Below are 16837 nucleotides of genomic sequence, written 5' to 3'. Positions count from 1 at the left end.
ATAAGAAGGAAGAATAACAGTAAAGAATTGAAGAATCTGTTTAACAATTGTTTTGGTTACTACATGATTCCATATGCGTTATCTGTGTTGATGTCTTCACTATTATTCTACAATGTAGAAAATTGTCCAAATAAAGAAAAACCCTGGAATGAGTAGGTGTCAACATTTGACTGATATTGTTATAACATTGATGGAAGCCACAATATCTGCAACATTAAAGCTGATCTACCCCTAAAAAAACAAATAATAATAATAAAAAACAATTTAGACCCCTTGACTTTTTCCACATTTGTTTTACGTCACAGCCTTATTCTAAAATGGATTAAATAAATGTAATTCATCACAATACCCCATAATGACAAAGCAAAAACAGTTTTTTGGATTTTTTTTGGCAAATGTATTAAAAATGAAATCCGGATACCTTATTTACTTAAGTATGCAGACCCTTCACTATGAGACTTGAAATTGAGCTCAGGTGCATCCTGTTTCCATTGATCATCCTTGATGTTTCTACAACTTCATTGGAGTCCACCTGTGGTAAATTCAATTGATTGGACATGATTTGGAAAGACACACACCTGTCTATTTAAGGTCCCACAGTTGACCGTGCATGTCAGAGCGAAAACCAAGCCATGAGGTTGAAGGAATTGTCTGTAGAGCTCCGTGACAGGATTGTGCACAGATCTGGGGAATTGCACCAAAACATTTCTGCAGCATTGAAGGTCCCCAAGAACAGTGGCCTCATCATTATTAAATGGAAGAAGTTTGGAACCATCAAGACTTTTCCTAGAGCTAGCCACCTGGCCAAACTGAGCAAACGGGGGAGAAGGGCCTTGGTCAGGGATGTGACCAAGAACCTGATGTCACTCTGACAGAGCTCCTCTGTGGAGAATTTTCCAGAAGAACAACCATCTTTTCAGCACTCCACCAATCAGGCCTTTATGGTAATGGAAAGACGGAAGTTTTTTGCTTGGAGTTTGCTTAAAGGCACAAACAAGATTCTCTGGTCTGATGAAACCAATATTGAACTATTTGGTCTTAATGCCAAGCGTCACATCTGGAGAAACCTGGCACCATCCCTATGCTGAATCATGGTGGTGGCAGCATCAGTCTGTGGGGATGTTTTTGAGCGGCAGGAACTGGGAGACTACTCAGGATCGAGGGAAAGATGAACGGAGCAAAGTACAGAGAGATTGTTGATGAAAACCTGCTCCAGAAAGCTCAGGACCTCAGACTGGGGTGAAGGTTCACCTTCCAACAGGACAATGACCCTAAGTACACAGCCAAGACAACGCAGGAGTGGCTTCAGGTTAAGTCTCTGAATGTTCTTGAGTGGCCCAGCCAGAGCCCGGACTTGACCCCGATCTTACATCTCTGGAGAGACCTGAAAATAGCTGTGCAGCAACACTCCCCACCCAACCTGACAGAGATCGAAAGGATCTGCAGAGAAGAGTTGGAGAAAGTCCCCAAATACAGGTGTGCCAAGCTTGTAGGGTCATACCCAGAAGACTCAATGCTGTATTCGCTGCCAAACATTAAAATTATAAATAATTTGATTCTTCCATTTTCTTAACGTTGGAGTATCATTTGACTTCCTGTATTTAAGTAATAGCTTCTTCAAAATAAGTGACGGAAATAATATTGTCCAATCCATTGGGTATCTCCCCGCACCCTCATATGCCATGTCTTGAAATATGCAGTTAGACAAATTAAAAGTACATTTACACTGTAAAACTTCTGACAACTAACTTTTTAACTTCTTGCGTCGAGCAATCCCGTATCTGGGAGCGTAATCATAGCCTCAAGCTCATTACCATAACGCAACGTTAACTTCATGAAAATCGCAAATGAAATTAAATAAATATATTCACTCACAAGCTTAGCCTTTTGTTAACAACACTGTCATCTCAGATTTTCAAAATATGCTTTTCAACCATAGCTACACAAGCATTTGTGTAAGAATATTGATAGCTAGCATAGCATTAAGCCTGGCATTCAGCAGGCAACATTTTCACAAAAACAAGAAAAGCATTCAAATAAAATAATTTACCTTTGAAGAACTTCGGATGTTTTCAATGAGGAGACTCCCAGTTAGATAGCAAATGTTCATTTTTTCCAAAAATATTATTTGTGTAGGAGAAATCGCTCCGTTTTGTTCATGTTTGGCTAAGAAAAAAAAATGAAAATTCAGTCATTACAACGCCGAACTTTTTTCCAAATTAACTCCATAATATGGACAAACATGGCAAACGTTGTTTAGAATCAATCCTCAAGGTGTTTTTCACATATCTATTCGATGATAAATCATTCGTGGCAGTTGGGTTTCTCCTCTGAAGCAAATGGAAAAATACACGCAGCTGGAGATTACGCAATAATTGCGACGGAGGACACCAAGCGAGCACCTGGTAGATGTAGTGTAAAATGGTCAATCTTCCAATGATATGCCTACAAATACGTCACAATGCTGCAGACACCTTGGGGAAACGACAAAGTGTAAGCTCATTTCTGGTGCATTCACAGCCATATAAGGAGACATTGGAACACAGCGCCTTCAAAATCTGGGGCACTTCCTGTTTGAAATTTCATCTTGGTTTCGCCTGTAGCATCAGTTCTGTGGCACTCACAGATACAGATAATATATTTGCCGTTTTGGAAACGTCAGTGTTATCTTTCCAAAGCTGTCAATTATTTGCATAGTCGAGCATCTTTTCGTGACAAAATATCTTGTTTAAAACGGGAACGTTTTTTTATCCAAACATTAAAAGAGCGCCCCCTATATCCAAGAAGTTAACTCCGCCCATAACTTTTTGACTTCATAGCACTCCCAGAAGGCATGAATTATTGAGTCATTGTTAGTTTTACACTTAAGACATGACTCTGCCGTTGTGCTGTAGAATTTATGAATGTTGTCTCTTGTATAATACATCCTATACATTAGTTTATACTTGATTTAGTGTAATTTTAGTAATAAACTGTAATTTTGTTCGTTATTTTCTAAAACTCCCTTCATCTTGTGCCAATATCAGTTATTTTTAAGTCTTGGTTCCAATAGTTAATATTTTTTCTAAGAGATTGTCAGTCGGATAGGCTCTCTGCAAGGTTTTGTATATCTTATCATATGAGTATATTATTCTGACTGAAATAGGATTCCCTCAACATTGCTCTGATGTCCAAAAGCTTACACGTCAAAATGTGATACATTTGAAAATGTCTACATTGGTCAGTCCAAAATGTATTTTTCATTCTGTTATGGAAATACTTGTTTGTCCTGTTACCACATCATTTACAGTTTCTATGTTTCTAGTTTTCCATGTGGGCCAATTCATTTGTGAATTCTGATTGCATTTTTTTCTGTACGTGTTTTTTTATGAGTTTGTCTGTTTCAGCCCAATTGTGTGTGTAGCCTACATATGCCTCTGTCAGGGAGAGGGAGGGAGAGAGAGAATTTCAGAGAAAGAAGCCATTTATGGGGCATTAAATTTGAATGCAGTGAATCTCAATTGCTGCAGGACTCTACACTAGCCAATCCCCACTGACATGTTTTCTGCTTGGCCTAACCCAATCAACATCCACACACAGTATTCTAAGCTAGCCTTTACTCTGCAATAAAAAATGGCTCCTGTACATTATACCCAATGAAAGATGCTGCTGTTAAAACACAGGGCACGTTTTTACATAGATTGTAAACTAGATATATATAACTACATACATTTACATCTGTCAAGGAGATGTTCAGTAGATAAATAGTCCATATGGGACCTCCACATGTCTAGCTGTTGATGGTTTTGCTAGTTTTAAACAATTCCTTTCTCACTTATAAAAAAATAAATATGAGCGTTGTGATGGGTGTTGTCTAATTGTGTGTGAAAACAGAATAAATAGGTTTCACAAATAGTTTTAATGGTAACACACTGTGAGGCGCTATCCAGGCTAATGAACGGCAGGTCCTGTCACTTCTAGTGATTTCAGTAGCATGATGTATTGATATTCTGTCTCTCTCTCTCTCTCTCTCTCTCTGTGTTCCAGGAAGCTGTACTGGACAGATGGAGACAACATCAGCATGGCAAACACAGACGGCAGCAACCGCAGTGTCCTCTTCACCAATCAGAAAGGCCCAGTGGGTGAGTGGCTCTAGGGAAAAAATAGTGCACTATATATAAGGAATAAATTGCAATTTGGGATACATCCATAATGTTCCTCCCTGTCTGTCTCCAGGTCTGTCCATAGACTTTGACACAGAGCAGTTGTACTGGGTCAGCTCAGGGAACAGCACCATCAGCCGCTGTAAGCTGGATGGTTCGGGTCTGGAGGTTCTGGAGGGGGTCAAGGGCAAACTGACCAAGGCCACAGCTCTGGCCATCATGGGTATGTAACTTGGCTCCACTCTCTCTATGACTGTACATTCTGCCTCCTAACTGCCTTTAGCTTTCTGTCCCGAACAGTTTGAGTACTCAGAAATGGAGCTACAGTAGGTCTCAACATTGGTTCTTTGAGTGATCATAGTAGGAGTACGAGGGGTCATTTTGATTGGCCCACTTGTATGAAGAGATGAAATTATGTCATTTTGTGATTGGCTGTTGTGTGTAGGGGAGAAGCTATGGTGGGCGGACCAGGGGACTGACCAGATAGGAACCTGCGACAAGCGTGACGGCGGGAACTGGAAGGTCCTGAGAAACAGCACCTCAGCTATGATGCACTTGAAGATCTACAACGAGACCGTGCAGAAAGGTGTGTGTCTGTGTGTGTGAGAGTGTACATTATGTTTGGGCAGCATGGTAGCTATAGATTAGAAATGACCATTTTAATCTATGTGAGCGTGTTTGTTAGTGTTTTTGTGTGTTGTGTTTCCAGGCACCAATCTGTGCAGTAATAGCAATGGAGACTGTTCCCAGCTGTGCCTGCCCACCTCCCCCACCACACGAGCCTGTATGTGTACCGCTGGATACAGCCTCAGGAGTGGACAACAGTCCTGCGAGGGTGAGACACAAACCGTGAACATTTTGTTTGGATCTTTATTCTGATATTTGAAAGGTCATAGATGCCTGGTCTTGCAGTCATGGAAACAAAACATTACCGCAGTTTTTAGTCAAACAAACACAAGCTACATTTGGATGTGCTATATTTAATATAATAAACTCAGCAAAAAAAGAAATGTCCCTTTTTCAGGACCCTGTCTTTCAAAGATAATTTGTAAAAATCCAAATAACTTCACAGATCTTCATTGTAAAGGGTTTAAACACTGTTTCCCATGCTTGTTCAATGAACCATAAACAATTAATGAACATGCACCTGTGGAACGTTCGTTAAGACATTAACAGCTTACAGACGGTAGGCAATTAAGGTCACCGTTATGAAGGACACTTAGGACACTAAAGAGGCCTTTCTACTGACTCTGAAAAACACAGAAAGAAAGATGCCCAGCGTCCCTGCACATCTGCGTGAACGTGCCTTAGGCATGCTCCAAGGAGGCATGAGGACTGCAGATGTGGCCAGGGCAACAAATTGCAATGTCTGTACTGTGAGATGCCTAAGACAGCACTACAGGGAGACAGGTCGGATTCGCGTCTATTGTCGAAGGAATGAGCATTACAATGAGGCCTGTATTCTGGAGCGGGATCGAGGTGGAGGGCCCGTCATGGTCTGGAGTGGTGTGTCACAGAATCATCGGACTGAGCTTGTTGTCATTGTAGGCAATCTCAACACTGTGCGTTACAGGGAAGACGTCCTCCTCCCTCATGTGGTATCCTTCCTGCAGGCTCATCCTGACATGACCCTCCAGTATGACAATGCCACCAGCCGTACTGCTCGTTCTGTGTGTGATTTCCTGCAAGACAGGAATGTCAGTGTTCTGCCATGGCCAGTGAAGAGCCCGGATCTCTATCCCATTGAGCATGTCTGGGACCTGTTGGATCGAGGGTGAAGGCTAGGGCTGTTCCTCCCAGAAATGTCCAGGAACTTGCAGGTGCCTTGGTGGAAGAGTGGGGTAACATCTCACAGCAAGAACTTGCAAATCTGGTTCAGTCCATGAGGAGAAGATGCACTGCAGTACTTAATGCAGCTGGTGGCCACACCAGATACTGACTGTTACTCTTGATTTTGACACCCCTTTGTTCATGGACACACTATTCCATTTCTGTTAGTCACATGTCTGTGGAACTTGTTCAGTTTATGTCTCAGTTGTTGAATCTTGTTATGTTCATGAAATATTTACACGTTACGTTTGCTGCAAATTAACACAGTTGACAGTGAGAGGAGTTTATAATATCGTAATCATTCATTTGTTTCCATCTAGAAAGATTCCATGTCTTGTACTGCCACTGACCTCTTAGTGTGTCCAGTGATAAACTCTGTGTAATGTTTCCCTCGGCCTCAGGAGTGGGCTCCTTCCTGCTTTACTCTGTTCATGAGGGCATCCGTGGCATTCCCCTGGATCCCTCGGACAAGTCAGACGCTCTGGTGCCAGTGTCAGGCACCTCCCTGGCTGTGGGAATAGACTTCCATGCAGGTAGGGACGCACACATACACACACCTTGGAGGGAGGGGTTTTCAAACACTATACAAAACCAAAATCTAGTTTTTATTTTTTTATTTAGATCGGTAGTGATAAAATATTTTGTCATGAAAATATGCTGAATCTAGCCACTCATTAATGAATGAGTATAATGGGTATAGTAGATCTGCTGTTCTGTACTGATGTTTCTCTCCTCTCCCCTCCAGACAATGATACGATCTACTGGGTGGACATGGGCCTAAGCACCATCAGCAGAGCTAAGAGAGACCAGACCTGGAGAGAAGATGTGGTCACTAACGGCATCGGCAGAGTGGAGGGCATCGCTGTGGACTGGATCGCTGGTGAGGCGGGCTCACACATATACACACATGCATGCAGACTCATACGCGCACATGTACAGACACGTGCATACTAACTCATACTGTGCACACACACCCACACTCTCACACACACATTCGGCATCTGTCAGACTCATGGCTGACACGCTTCACAGCCTTACAGAAAAGAGATGAGACTCATTCTGATCACATCTTCACCTTTGCAAGGTGAGGGAGGGAGAAGGCCAGGGAGAGAAGTACAGTCAGAGGGAGGGAGAAGCTAACAAAGGAAGAGGAAGAGGGTTAGACCGAGGAGATGGGAAGAAGCCCAGATAGGTGCCTCTATAGCCCAGATAGGTGCCTCTATAGCCCAGATAGGTTCCTGTATAGCCCAGGTCACATGACATGGGTGCGTACAGAGCGAAGCCTTACTGCAGGATGAGTAATGAACACTGCAGCATTCCATCAGCCCTCTGAGGTTACCCAGGGAAACCCTGTTAACACTACAACACCAACACAACAACACGGCAGCATTCTCCATTTGCCTTAGTTGTATTAGGTGTCATATACAGTGAATGTATAGAACTTTATTCATCCCAAAAGATACAGTAACCTTCCACAGAACTACTTTATCAGTTAGACTCTTGTGGTTGATCCCATTAATGTTGTTGTACTGTAAAGCATGTTGATTGTTTAAAATACACTGTCGTAAAAGTGTTACTGGTTTGTATTGCTGTTGTATTTTGTGTTGGTGCTCCGTCCCTCCATAGGGAACATCTACTGGACTGACCAGGGCTTTGATGTGATTGAGGTGGCCAGACTCAACGGCTCCTTCCGCTACGTGGTCATCTCCCAGGGCCTGGACAAGCCCCGCGCCATCACTGTCCACCCAGAAAAAGGGTGAGCACAGGGGGAGATGGGGGATTGGGGGTTGACCTCTGCTGCCAAGGCAGCAGCTGCTCTTCCTGGGGAGCACATTAAGGCAAAAGATAAAACAGAACATAACATAACATTATTACACCACTACATATCTACAATACACATAGTATTATACCACCATACAACAGAATTACAATGTAGGTGTATGTGGAGTGTGTGTACTAGCACCTGTGGTTGTACCTGTGTGTGTGTCTCTTCACAGTCCCTGCTGTTCCATAAGGTGTTACCTGATGTGGAATAGAGTTCCATGTAGTCATGGCTCTATGTAGAACTGTGTGCCTCCCATAGTCTGTTCTGGACTTGAAGAGACCTCTGGTAACATGTCTTGTGGGGGTATGCATGAGTGTCTGAGCTGTGTGCTAGTAGTTTAAACAGACAGCTCGGTGCCTTCAGCATGTCAATACCTCTCACAAATACAAGTAGTGATGATGTCAATCTCTCCTCCACTTTGAGCCAGGAGAGGTTGACATGCATATCATTAATGTTAGGTCCCTGTGGACTTTTAAGGGCCAGCTGTGCTGCCCAGTTTTAAGCCAATTGTAAAGTCCCTCTTTGTGGCACCTGACCACACGACTGAACGGTAGTCCAGGTATGACAGAACTAGGGCCTGTAGGACCTGCCTGGTTGATATTGTTGTTAAGAAGGCAGAGCAGCGCTTTATGATGGACAGACTTCTCCCCATCTTAGCTACTGTCGTATCAATATGGTTTTTGACCATGACCGTTTACAATCCTGGGTTACTCCAAGTACTTTAGTCAGCTCAATAAGGGGAAAGTGACCTCGCTCGTGTGTGTGTGTTTAGGTACCTGTTCTGGACAGAGTGGGGTCAGTACCCACGGATCGAGAGGTCTCGTCTGGACGGGTCTCAGAGAGCTGTACTAGTCAACGTCAGCATCAGCTGGCCTAATGGCATCTCCATAGACTACCGGGTACAGTGTAACACCCACACAGACACACAGACAAATAACCACCACAACACACACAAACTGAACTCCCTGTCCTGGTATGTGTGTGCAGGAGGGTCTTCTGTACTGGTGTGACGCTCGTACAGACAAGATAGAGCGTATCAACCTGGAGACTGGAGAGAACAGAGAGGTGGTGCTGGCTAACAACAACATGGACATGTTCTCTGTCTCTGTGTTTGAGAAATACATCTATTGGAGTGACAGGTCTGTCTCTATCTCTCTCTCTCTCTGATATTCACTCTTCCACCTATTCATTGTCTGGAATGAATTCACTCCCTCTCACCATAATCTGCCACCTTGCATCTCAGCTGTTGGCCTCCCTCACCCTTTCTCTTTCTGCACTGATGTCATGTCTCTTTCTGACATTCTTTCCCGCATGTATTTACTGTCACCTAATTTATTCACTCTGTCTTTCTCACTCATCTTTCACCTTCTCAGCCAGGGTGTCTCCCTCACTCCTTTTACTTAGTCTGACTCTCTCTCCCTGATGTCATGTCTCTCTCTCTCTGTCTGTGCTTGTATCAGGACTCATGCCAATGGCTCCATAAAGAGGGGCAGCAAAGACAACGCTACAGATTCTGTGCCTCTGCGCACTGGCATCGGAGTACAGCTCAAAGACATCAAAGTGTTCAACCGGGCCAGGCAGCAAGGTGGGCAGTGTGTGGATGTGTATTTAGAGAGTCTACTCAGAGATGATTATAGGGGCAATAATGCTGTAAAGTTTTGTAATACAATTATTTTAAATCCCAAACCCATTAAAGATTTTATTCACAATACCATTTCATGTGATATTTTTCAAATGTTTCATATTTGAATTATTATTTTATTGAGAGGGATTTAAAAAAAATCTACAGTGAATATTAAATATGTTTCCCCTCTACACAGGAACGAATGTGTGTAAGGATAACAACGGCGGCTGCCAGCAACTGTGTCTTTTCCGTGGCAACGCAGAACGTACATGTGCCTGTGCTCACGGCATGTTGGCCGAGGACGGACGGGGTTGCCGTGACTACGACGGCTACCTACTCTACTCAGAACGGACCATTCTAAAGAGCGTTCACCTATCGGATGAAGAGAACCTAAACGCTCCTATAAAACCATTTGAGGATCCTGAACACATGAAGAACGTTATAGCTCTGACGTTTGACTACCGTGGAGGAGGAGGGAAAGGAGCCAATCGCATCTTCTTTAGTGACATTCACTTTGGAAACATCCAGCAGATCAATGATGATGGCTCTGACCGCAAGACACTGGTGGAAAGTATGTTACTCACCCTCTCTCTCTCTTATTCATCCAATCATAAGCATTTCGCTGCACCTTTTATACCTGCTGTAATCTGTGTATGTGATTAACATTTAATTTTGTAAAAAGAATGTTATTCAATCTGTTATCAACCCCTGAATCATAACTTTTCCCTCATAACCCATAATTCATTGATTTACTCTGTCGTCAATTGATAAGGCCAAGTGAATGTAGGTGAACACTAGTTAATCAGGTTATTTGGCTGAAGTTTGAGAAATGTGCTAAAACATTTTCCTCTGTTAGATGGCTCTTTCTCCCTCCCATTCGTTAAGCAGGATCTTTCATCCTCTCCTCCTCCTTCACAAAGAACAAACCCTATTTGGTGGTGACATACAGCAGACCCCCCATTGGGTAGCATTCTCCAGGAAGAAACAGCCGGGGCTCAAAGCCAAACTTGTTTTCGACCTCCAACTGAAACATGGCAGGAAAACCTAGTGGCCAACTATTATTTCTGAGAGTCTGGAAAACAGTGGAAAGCTTTCATATCTACCTTAGTTTTGGAACACACTGTACACAACAACATAAACCAGATTGAGGCACAGCTAGACCTTCATTCTCTTTATCTCAGAAGAACATCGCAGAACGAAACAACAATCGCTACAGAATGGTATTAATGTGTAAAAGAGCTCACATCCTTTAAAGCTTTCTCTTGTTTTGTTTTTTTTACAAGCATAAATGTATTTCTCCCAGATGTCTATGTTCTTCGCCATGTCCCAGGAGGCCCTCTAGACAGAGGCCTTTGATTCTCAGTGTTCAGATCCTCCTTTTAGACTGTTGTCTCACAGTGGGGAGGCTCTTTACTTCAAGTGCTGTCCCTCAATTGAACCTTGGAGCTCGAGCTTTGTACCACAGCTTAGTGTGATAGTTGTGTACTGGAGTAGCAGTGAGATTTGGGTAGAAATGGTTTTGTAGTTTAGTCCCGTAGAGTTGTTATTATGACACTTATTTTAGTTCTTCCCACAAGCTCTCAGACAACAGATGTTCAGCCCACATCCAGTTTGTCATGGACACACAGTTAACCTTAGAGATTTAGAGACATGTCCACCAGTCTTGTATAGTTGTCTGTTGTCACGGTTACTGACCTCCACCCCTGGCACCACCCCTGGCACCCAGCTCCAGCAGGTCCTGTCTGAACTTCTGGGACATGAGGACGTAGAGGATGGGGTTGGCCACGGTAGAGGAGGTGGCCGTGATGCGGGCGAACACGCTGAAGGGCCCGAAGCGCGGTGATGACCCCGTGGCTCCATGGCTGCCTCCCCCCAGGAGGGCAAAGGTCAGGCCGTAGGAGGGCAACCAGCACAGGGTAAAGGCCAGCACCAGCAGGGCCGACGTCCGTGTCACCTTCCGTTGGTATCGCTCCACCTGGGGCACTCGGCTGTCCCTACGACTCCGCCACAGGAACAAGTAGATCCCGCTGTAGGCCACAGCGATGACGCCCAGTGGTAGGGCAAAGGACAGCAGGAATTGGCAGGTTCCATAGGCCAGCTGGCCATTGTGCGACAGGAAGTTGAAGCAGGCCAGGCCATCGGGGGAGATGCGCCGGTCACCCACAGAGCGGAAGGCCAGCTGTGGGGCAGCCAGGGCACAAGCAGGAAGCCAGAGAGCAGCGGAGGTCAGCGCCACGCGGCGAGGAGTAAGAAGGCGGTAGGCCTGGGTTGGCTCCACCACGGTCAGATATCGCGTTACGGCCAGGGCGGCCAGCGTGAAGGCACTAGCCGAGGAGCAGGCGGCACCCAGGAAGCTCACCAGCCGACACAGGAAGTCCCCGAAGGGCCAGTGCTGCATCGCTATGGCGACGGTGTGGAAGGGCAGCATGGAGAGGAGGAGGAGGTCGGCCGCACTCAGGGCCAGCAGGAGGGTGTCTGTCCCTGTTAGGTTCCCCTGGTTGTGTTGACCCCCCGGACCTGCCCTTCTTCTTCGACGACCACACAGGATGACCATCACCAGGGAGTGCCCCGTCACCCCCAGCACCAGGATCAGGACATCCATCACTAGAACCAGGACCAGCTCCACACTGCCGACCCCAGTCTCCTCATCACCAGAACCACTGTCATTCCTCCACACAGATCCATTATCCGCCATGGAGAGGACAGACAGACCAGCCTTAAAGGGGCTACTCCTTAGTCCTTACACTGAGCCTAGAGGTGATACAGTGAAGCAGTGATGACTGATGAGAAAAAATCATAGCAGCAAAATCATAGCAGCAAGATGACACTCCCATGGGTCCGATATCTACCTGCTGTAAAAACTAGGCTTCTGCTTATGACTGATCAACTAGCCACTGATAACAAAGCGTGTGGGAATTGTTATTGAAACGGAGAGTCGATAACACTAAGGTGTGCCATCAACAGGAACATTCAGCAGATTTGACATTACATAGGTTCTCAAAGTTAATTCTTCTGACCATAACCACTCTGAAGTTGCCCTCCTGTCAGTTAGGATTCGATGGGTTTGTCTCGCTCAGTATTTTCCTCTCCATAGTCCAAAAACTCACAGTAGAAAAGTGTCGTTCTTTTTTCTTCTGAAGTGTTTACCTTTCCAAAAATGGTCCTTTGAAAGACGACTGATGAGGGACTGTTACCAGTCACGTGATTGAGGTCTCCCACAATTTGAATCAATCCTTTCTCGTCCTGCCAATCAGCTCTACCTTTGTCCTAGTCCCTCCAAAGAAAGGAGAGAACATAGACATCAGCCCCCCTCTGTTGACGTTTGTGATGCTATTGATTTAGCATCCAGCTAGCCGCCGGGCTCTCAGTCTCTCCCCAGGACTCCTGCTATGTCTGTCTGACAGTGGTGGCCGTCTGGGTCTGAACTCTGCATGGTTCTGTCTCCGGTCAGCTCACATCAGAAAGCCTCTGCATGACTCCTCAATCAGTCTTCCACTGCTAAGTCATCGACAGTCTGCCTATTCAGAGCCCACAGGAAGGAATCTCGGGAGAGATAGAGGGAGAGATGCAGCGTATTGTAGGAGAGGCAGGTATATGGGCTTGAAGAAAGAGGTGAATCACACTAAATAACATGTGGACTCTGGACTTCTCTGTACTGTATGGCTTTGACAGTGCCAACGCAAGAGAGATGGGTTGGTCTTTTGTCAATGGGAGGACCTGTACAGGACAATCAAAGCCTTTCACAGAGTTTGACACACACACACACACAAATAGCCACACTCTGGACTTGTGCATGTGACATTACAACTTGAAACTTGAGAAATCAGGGTAATTGTTTACCTTTGCCCTGAGAGCAAACACTCAGCTAGAGTGTTGTGGTCTGTTATCACACCCAGATAAGTGCCATAAAACTGTGTGTGTGTGTGTGTGTGTTAGTATGCGTGTGTCATTCCACCTCAAAAAGCACAAGAGGATTTCGACACCCATCTCAGATTGTTCTGAAATTGTTTCTGTTAGAAAACAGATAAGAGTTAGCATTCCTGGGACATTGTTTAAATATAATTTCATCTCTGAGAAATTAAACTAATTGTTTGCACCCAAATTTGCCATTTTAAATTATAGGATTCATATCATATTCAATAAATATAGTATCTAACATCCCATTTGGACCATAATTCTTCCTAACAATGAGTAAGACATGAGGAATACAATACAATTATCAATAGCCACCCACAGACCACCTACGCCAATCCCACCCCAACAAAGTAGTATGGAGCTGCTGCTTGGAGTATTGCTTCTTCACAATTTATTTCCATGAACAAAAAGCAATTGGTTTTCTACCCAAAGTTGTAAAGAATATGTTGTGAGTTGTTTTAATAAACACTAGAGACTAACATAATGGATCAAAGGCAGTAGCAGGAACAGTGACATCTAGTAGGTAGAACTTGGTATTTTCACACTTATTTATAGTATAGCGACTTCAATGGCTAATTTATCTGAAGAGGGGAATAGAGGTTCACAGGGAATACATTCCAAAGGTTGAAGAATCAATATACAACAAGATAATGTTTCTGGAATGCTAATCTTATCTGTTTTTAACTACAGAAACAATTTCAGAATTGTGGGTGACATGGGTGGGTGACATGGGTGGGTGACATGGCTGGCTGAAATGACATGAAATGACGTGTGTGTGTGTGTGTGGCTCAGGATAAGAGTGTGAACTCTACATTTACCACGAGCTTGTAAATTCAGCTCCTTTGTAAACTTCAACTGCTGCAGTCAGCTTACAGGACAGAGACGGGCCTATACAGCAGCGATACACAGATGGGGAAGCTGGCGTTGAAAGGTGTGAGGAACGGGGGAAACAAGGATAGGAAAGTGTAGAGCCTTGCAGTCTGACGATTTATGATTTATTAAAAGCACAGAGGAGAGAGGGAATTGAGGGAGCAGATTTAGTGTTGCACTTCATTCATTTTTTTAAAGCGTTGATTAATGAGTGTGAAACGAGAGGGAATTGTTTTAACGTCGCACACCTGGGCTCTCCGCACCCCAGCTCTTAGGTCCTTAGCTCGGTCTCATTCAGAATCTCTCACAATACCCTGCTAGCCAGTCCGTGACTCATGTCTGTGGTGATGGAATAGAAAGATGGAGGTGAAGTGCAAAGTATCCCACCTGGTGTTGAACCTCCCAGAGACACTGGCCAGGCATGTGATGTACTTATTAGGTCATAACCGCTTCAGAAGAATGCCTATTAAATCATTCCAGTCCCTCTGTTTCTACTGGGATAACAAGCAGGTGACTATTAGTCTTTTTGGAACAATTAGTTGACCATAGGTGTGCTGTGCGTAAGTGTCCTTGGCAGACTTTAAGGGTGTGTGTGACTGTGGGAGTGTGTTTCTCCACCACCAGAGTACAGTGTGTTCCTCCATCTTGGCCAGCTCTCCTCTCCCCAGTCTCCTCTCGTCTGAACTGGGCTGAGCTAAGCTGAGCTGGGCTGAACTCAGCCAGTTACTCATTAGAAGGCTGCGGAGCACAAAAATGCTGTGAACACTCCCAACTATCGATGAAAAAGAGCAATGGAAGGAAATATGCTGCGAGCTGTTAGCCATTTATGTTGTGACCTTTTGGAGAGCTGTTAGTTGGATGAAAGCCTTAGATCACAGAGGGATCTAGATCATTACCAGTGGCCTGTCATGTCCTCTGAGTAGTGTCCTGTGAGTAGTCTCTGGACCTCCTCTGCTATGGCATCCAGCTCCACTCTGCCTGCCAGCTCTGTGCTACTGCCAGAGACCTGAGTCATGTCCTTTTAACACTCAACTGGGATTGACGTGGTATTTCTCTTCTCCTCCCTCCCGGTCTTTCTTTCCTTTCTGTCTTTTCTTCCTGCCCCCCCCCTGTTCTCTCCACTCATCCTCCTTCTTTCTCCCTCTCTCTCCCCTTGCCTCCCCTCTGCCTCATTCCCCCTCGTCAGATGTGGGTTCGGTAGAGGGCCTGGCGTACCACCGTGGCTGGGACACTTTGTACTGGACCAGCTATACCACCTCCACTATCACCCGCCACACGGTCAACCAGAGCCGCTGGGGTGCCTGGGACCGTGACACCGTGGTCAGCATGTCTGGAGACGACCACCCCCGGGCCTTCGTACTGGACGAGTGTCAGGAGTGAGTGTCTCTTGGACCATAATGGTCATAAATCGCACTGTTCCAAGTTTCTGACCCAGGTCATAGAGTTTTAATTGATATGGTTTTATTAGTCTTTAGTGTCAGGAGTGAGTATCTGATACGAGTCTGTTGCAGTTCGTCTGACACTAGCTAACATTCCCATATCCTGACCCTTGTCATAAGGTGTTTTAATTGGATGAATACAGATTGAAGTACAGTATAGATATCCTAGCCTCAATGTAAGGAGATTTTCTCCTTGGATAGCGTTTAGCCCATGTACCTGCCTCTCCTACAGCACTTCTTTTGGAATCTTAATATATTCTGGTCATTTAGCAGATCGATTTATCCAAAGAGACATAAAGCTAATATATTCAGTATGCTGTATACAGTATATGGCTCATGCGGGAACCTGCATGGTGTTGTGCTGTTTGAATCAGAACGTTTACACACATCTGCCTTCTATACTGTAAGTTCCCTCGTGTTGTCACCCACCAGCCTGATGTTCTGGACCAACTGGAATGAACAGTCCCCCAGTATCATGCGTGCCACCCTGTCTGGTAACAATGTACTGGTGATCATCGGCAGTGACATCCGCACCCCCAACGGCCTGGCCATAGACCACCGCGCTGAGAAACTCTATTTCTCCGACGCCACCCTGGACAAGATCGAACGTTGCGAGTACGATGGCAGCCGCCGCTACGTGAGTAACACTGGCACCCACACACTCGCAGATGATGTATAACCCACCCACACTCATGAAACACACTTGATGGTTCAACTTTTGTGTGTATCTCTGCTCCCCCCTATAGGTGGTGTTGAAGAATGAGCCAGTCCATCCGTTTGGCCTGGCGGTGTATGGAGACTACATCTTCTGGACCGATTGGGTCCGCAGGGCTGTCCTCAGGGCCGACAAGTATGTGGGCGGAGACATGAAACTCCTCAGAGCCGACATCCCCCAGCAGCCAATGGGCATTGTCGCTGTGGCCAACGACACTAATAGCTGTGAGTTCTCAACAAAAGAGGGTGGGGTTTGGGTGGATGTTTTTTTTTTAGGGCAGATAAAGGGGTGGGGGGTTGGTGTGGCCAAGCAGAGTGGTACACGTACCAGAGGAGGCTGGTGGAAGGAGCTATAGGAGGACGGGCTCATTGTATTGGCTGGAATAGAATAAATGGAACAGAGTCAAACATGGTTTCCATATGTTTGATACTGTCCTCCTATTGGTCCTCCCACCAGCCTCCTCTGACACACACACAC

At 45.2% G+C, this 16837-nt stretch overlaps 2 protein-coding genes across 7 annotated transcripts in view; one reads left to right on the top strand and one right to left on the bottom strand.

Annotated features, from left to right (window-relative positions):
- LOC112262803 (low-density lipoprotein receptor-related protein 1-like) overlaps nucleotides 1–16837 on the top strand; it is a 184027-nt gene that overhangs the window by 130723 nt on the left and 36467 nt on the right. For all 6 annotated transcript variants that reach the window (XM_042297574.1, XM_042297572.1, XM_042297561.1 and 3 more), the window contains 14 exons: nucleotides 4027–4121; nucleotides 4216–4365; nucleotides 4588–4728; nucleotides 4852–4977; nucleotides 6374–6505; nucleotides 6718–6852; nucleotides 7599–7728; nucleotides 8570–8696; nucleotides 8785–8936; nucleotides 9258–9382; nucleotides 9618–9992; nucleotides 15393–15582; nucleotides 16078–16282; nucleotides 16392–16584. In XM_042297574.1, the coding sequence (XP_042153508.1) occupies nucleotides 4027–4121; nucleotides 4216–4365; nucleotides 4588–4728; nucleotides 4852–4977; nucleotides 6374–6505; nucleotides 6718–6852; nucleotides 7599–7728; nucleotides 8570–8696; nucleotides 8785–8936; nucleotides 9258–9382; nucleotides 9618–9992; nucleotides 15393–15582; nucleotides 16078–16282; nucleotides 16392–16584 (2276 nt within the window). The remainder of the gene's footprint in view (nucleotides 1–4026; nucleotides 4122–4215; nucleotides 4366–4587; nucleotides 4729–4851; nucleotides 4978–6373; nucleotides 6506–6717; nucleotides 6853–7598; nucleotides 7729–8569; nucleotides 8697–8784; nucleotides 8937–9257; nucleotides 9383–9617; nucleotides 9993–15392; nucleotides 15583–16077; nucleotides 16283–16391; nucleotides 16585–16837) is intronic.
- On the bottom strand, nucleotides 10578–13067 carry LOC121839283 (delta-type opioid receptor). The gene has a single exon (XM_042297586.1). The coding sequence runs from the start codon at nucleotides 12114–12116 to the stop codon at nucleotides 11109–11111; it is 1008 nt and encodes a 335-aa protein (XP_042153520.1). The 5' UTR covers nucleotides 12117–13067; the 3' UTR covers nucleotides 10578–11108.

Source organism: Oncorhynchus tshawytscha, linkage group LG02, assembly GCF_018296145.1.
Source record: "Oncorhynchus tshawytscha isolate Ot180627B linkage group LG02, Otsh_v2.0, whole genome shotgun sequence".
Lineage (NCBI taxonomy): Eukaryota > Metazoa > Chordata > Actinopteri > Salmoniformes > Salmonidae > Oncorhynchus > Oncorhynchus tshawytscha.
This window is presented reverse-complemented; position numbering and strand designations above follow the sequence as displayed.

What these genes read in the sequence shown, in the direction of transcription:
- LOC121839283 (XM_042297586.1), bottom strand. Translation starts at nt 12,116, where the DNA reads ATGGCGGATAATGGATCTGTGTGGAGGAATGACAGTGGTTCTGGTGAT.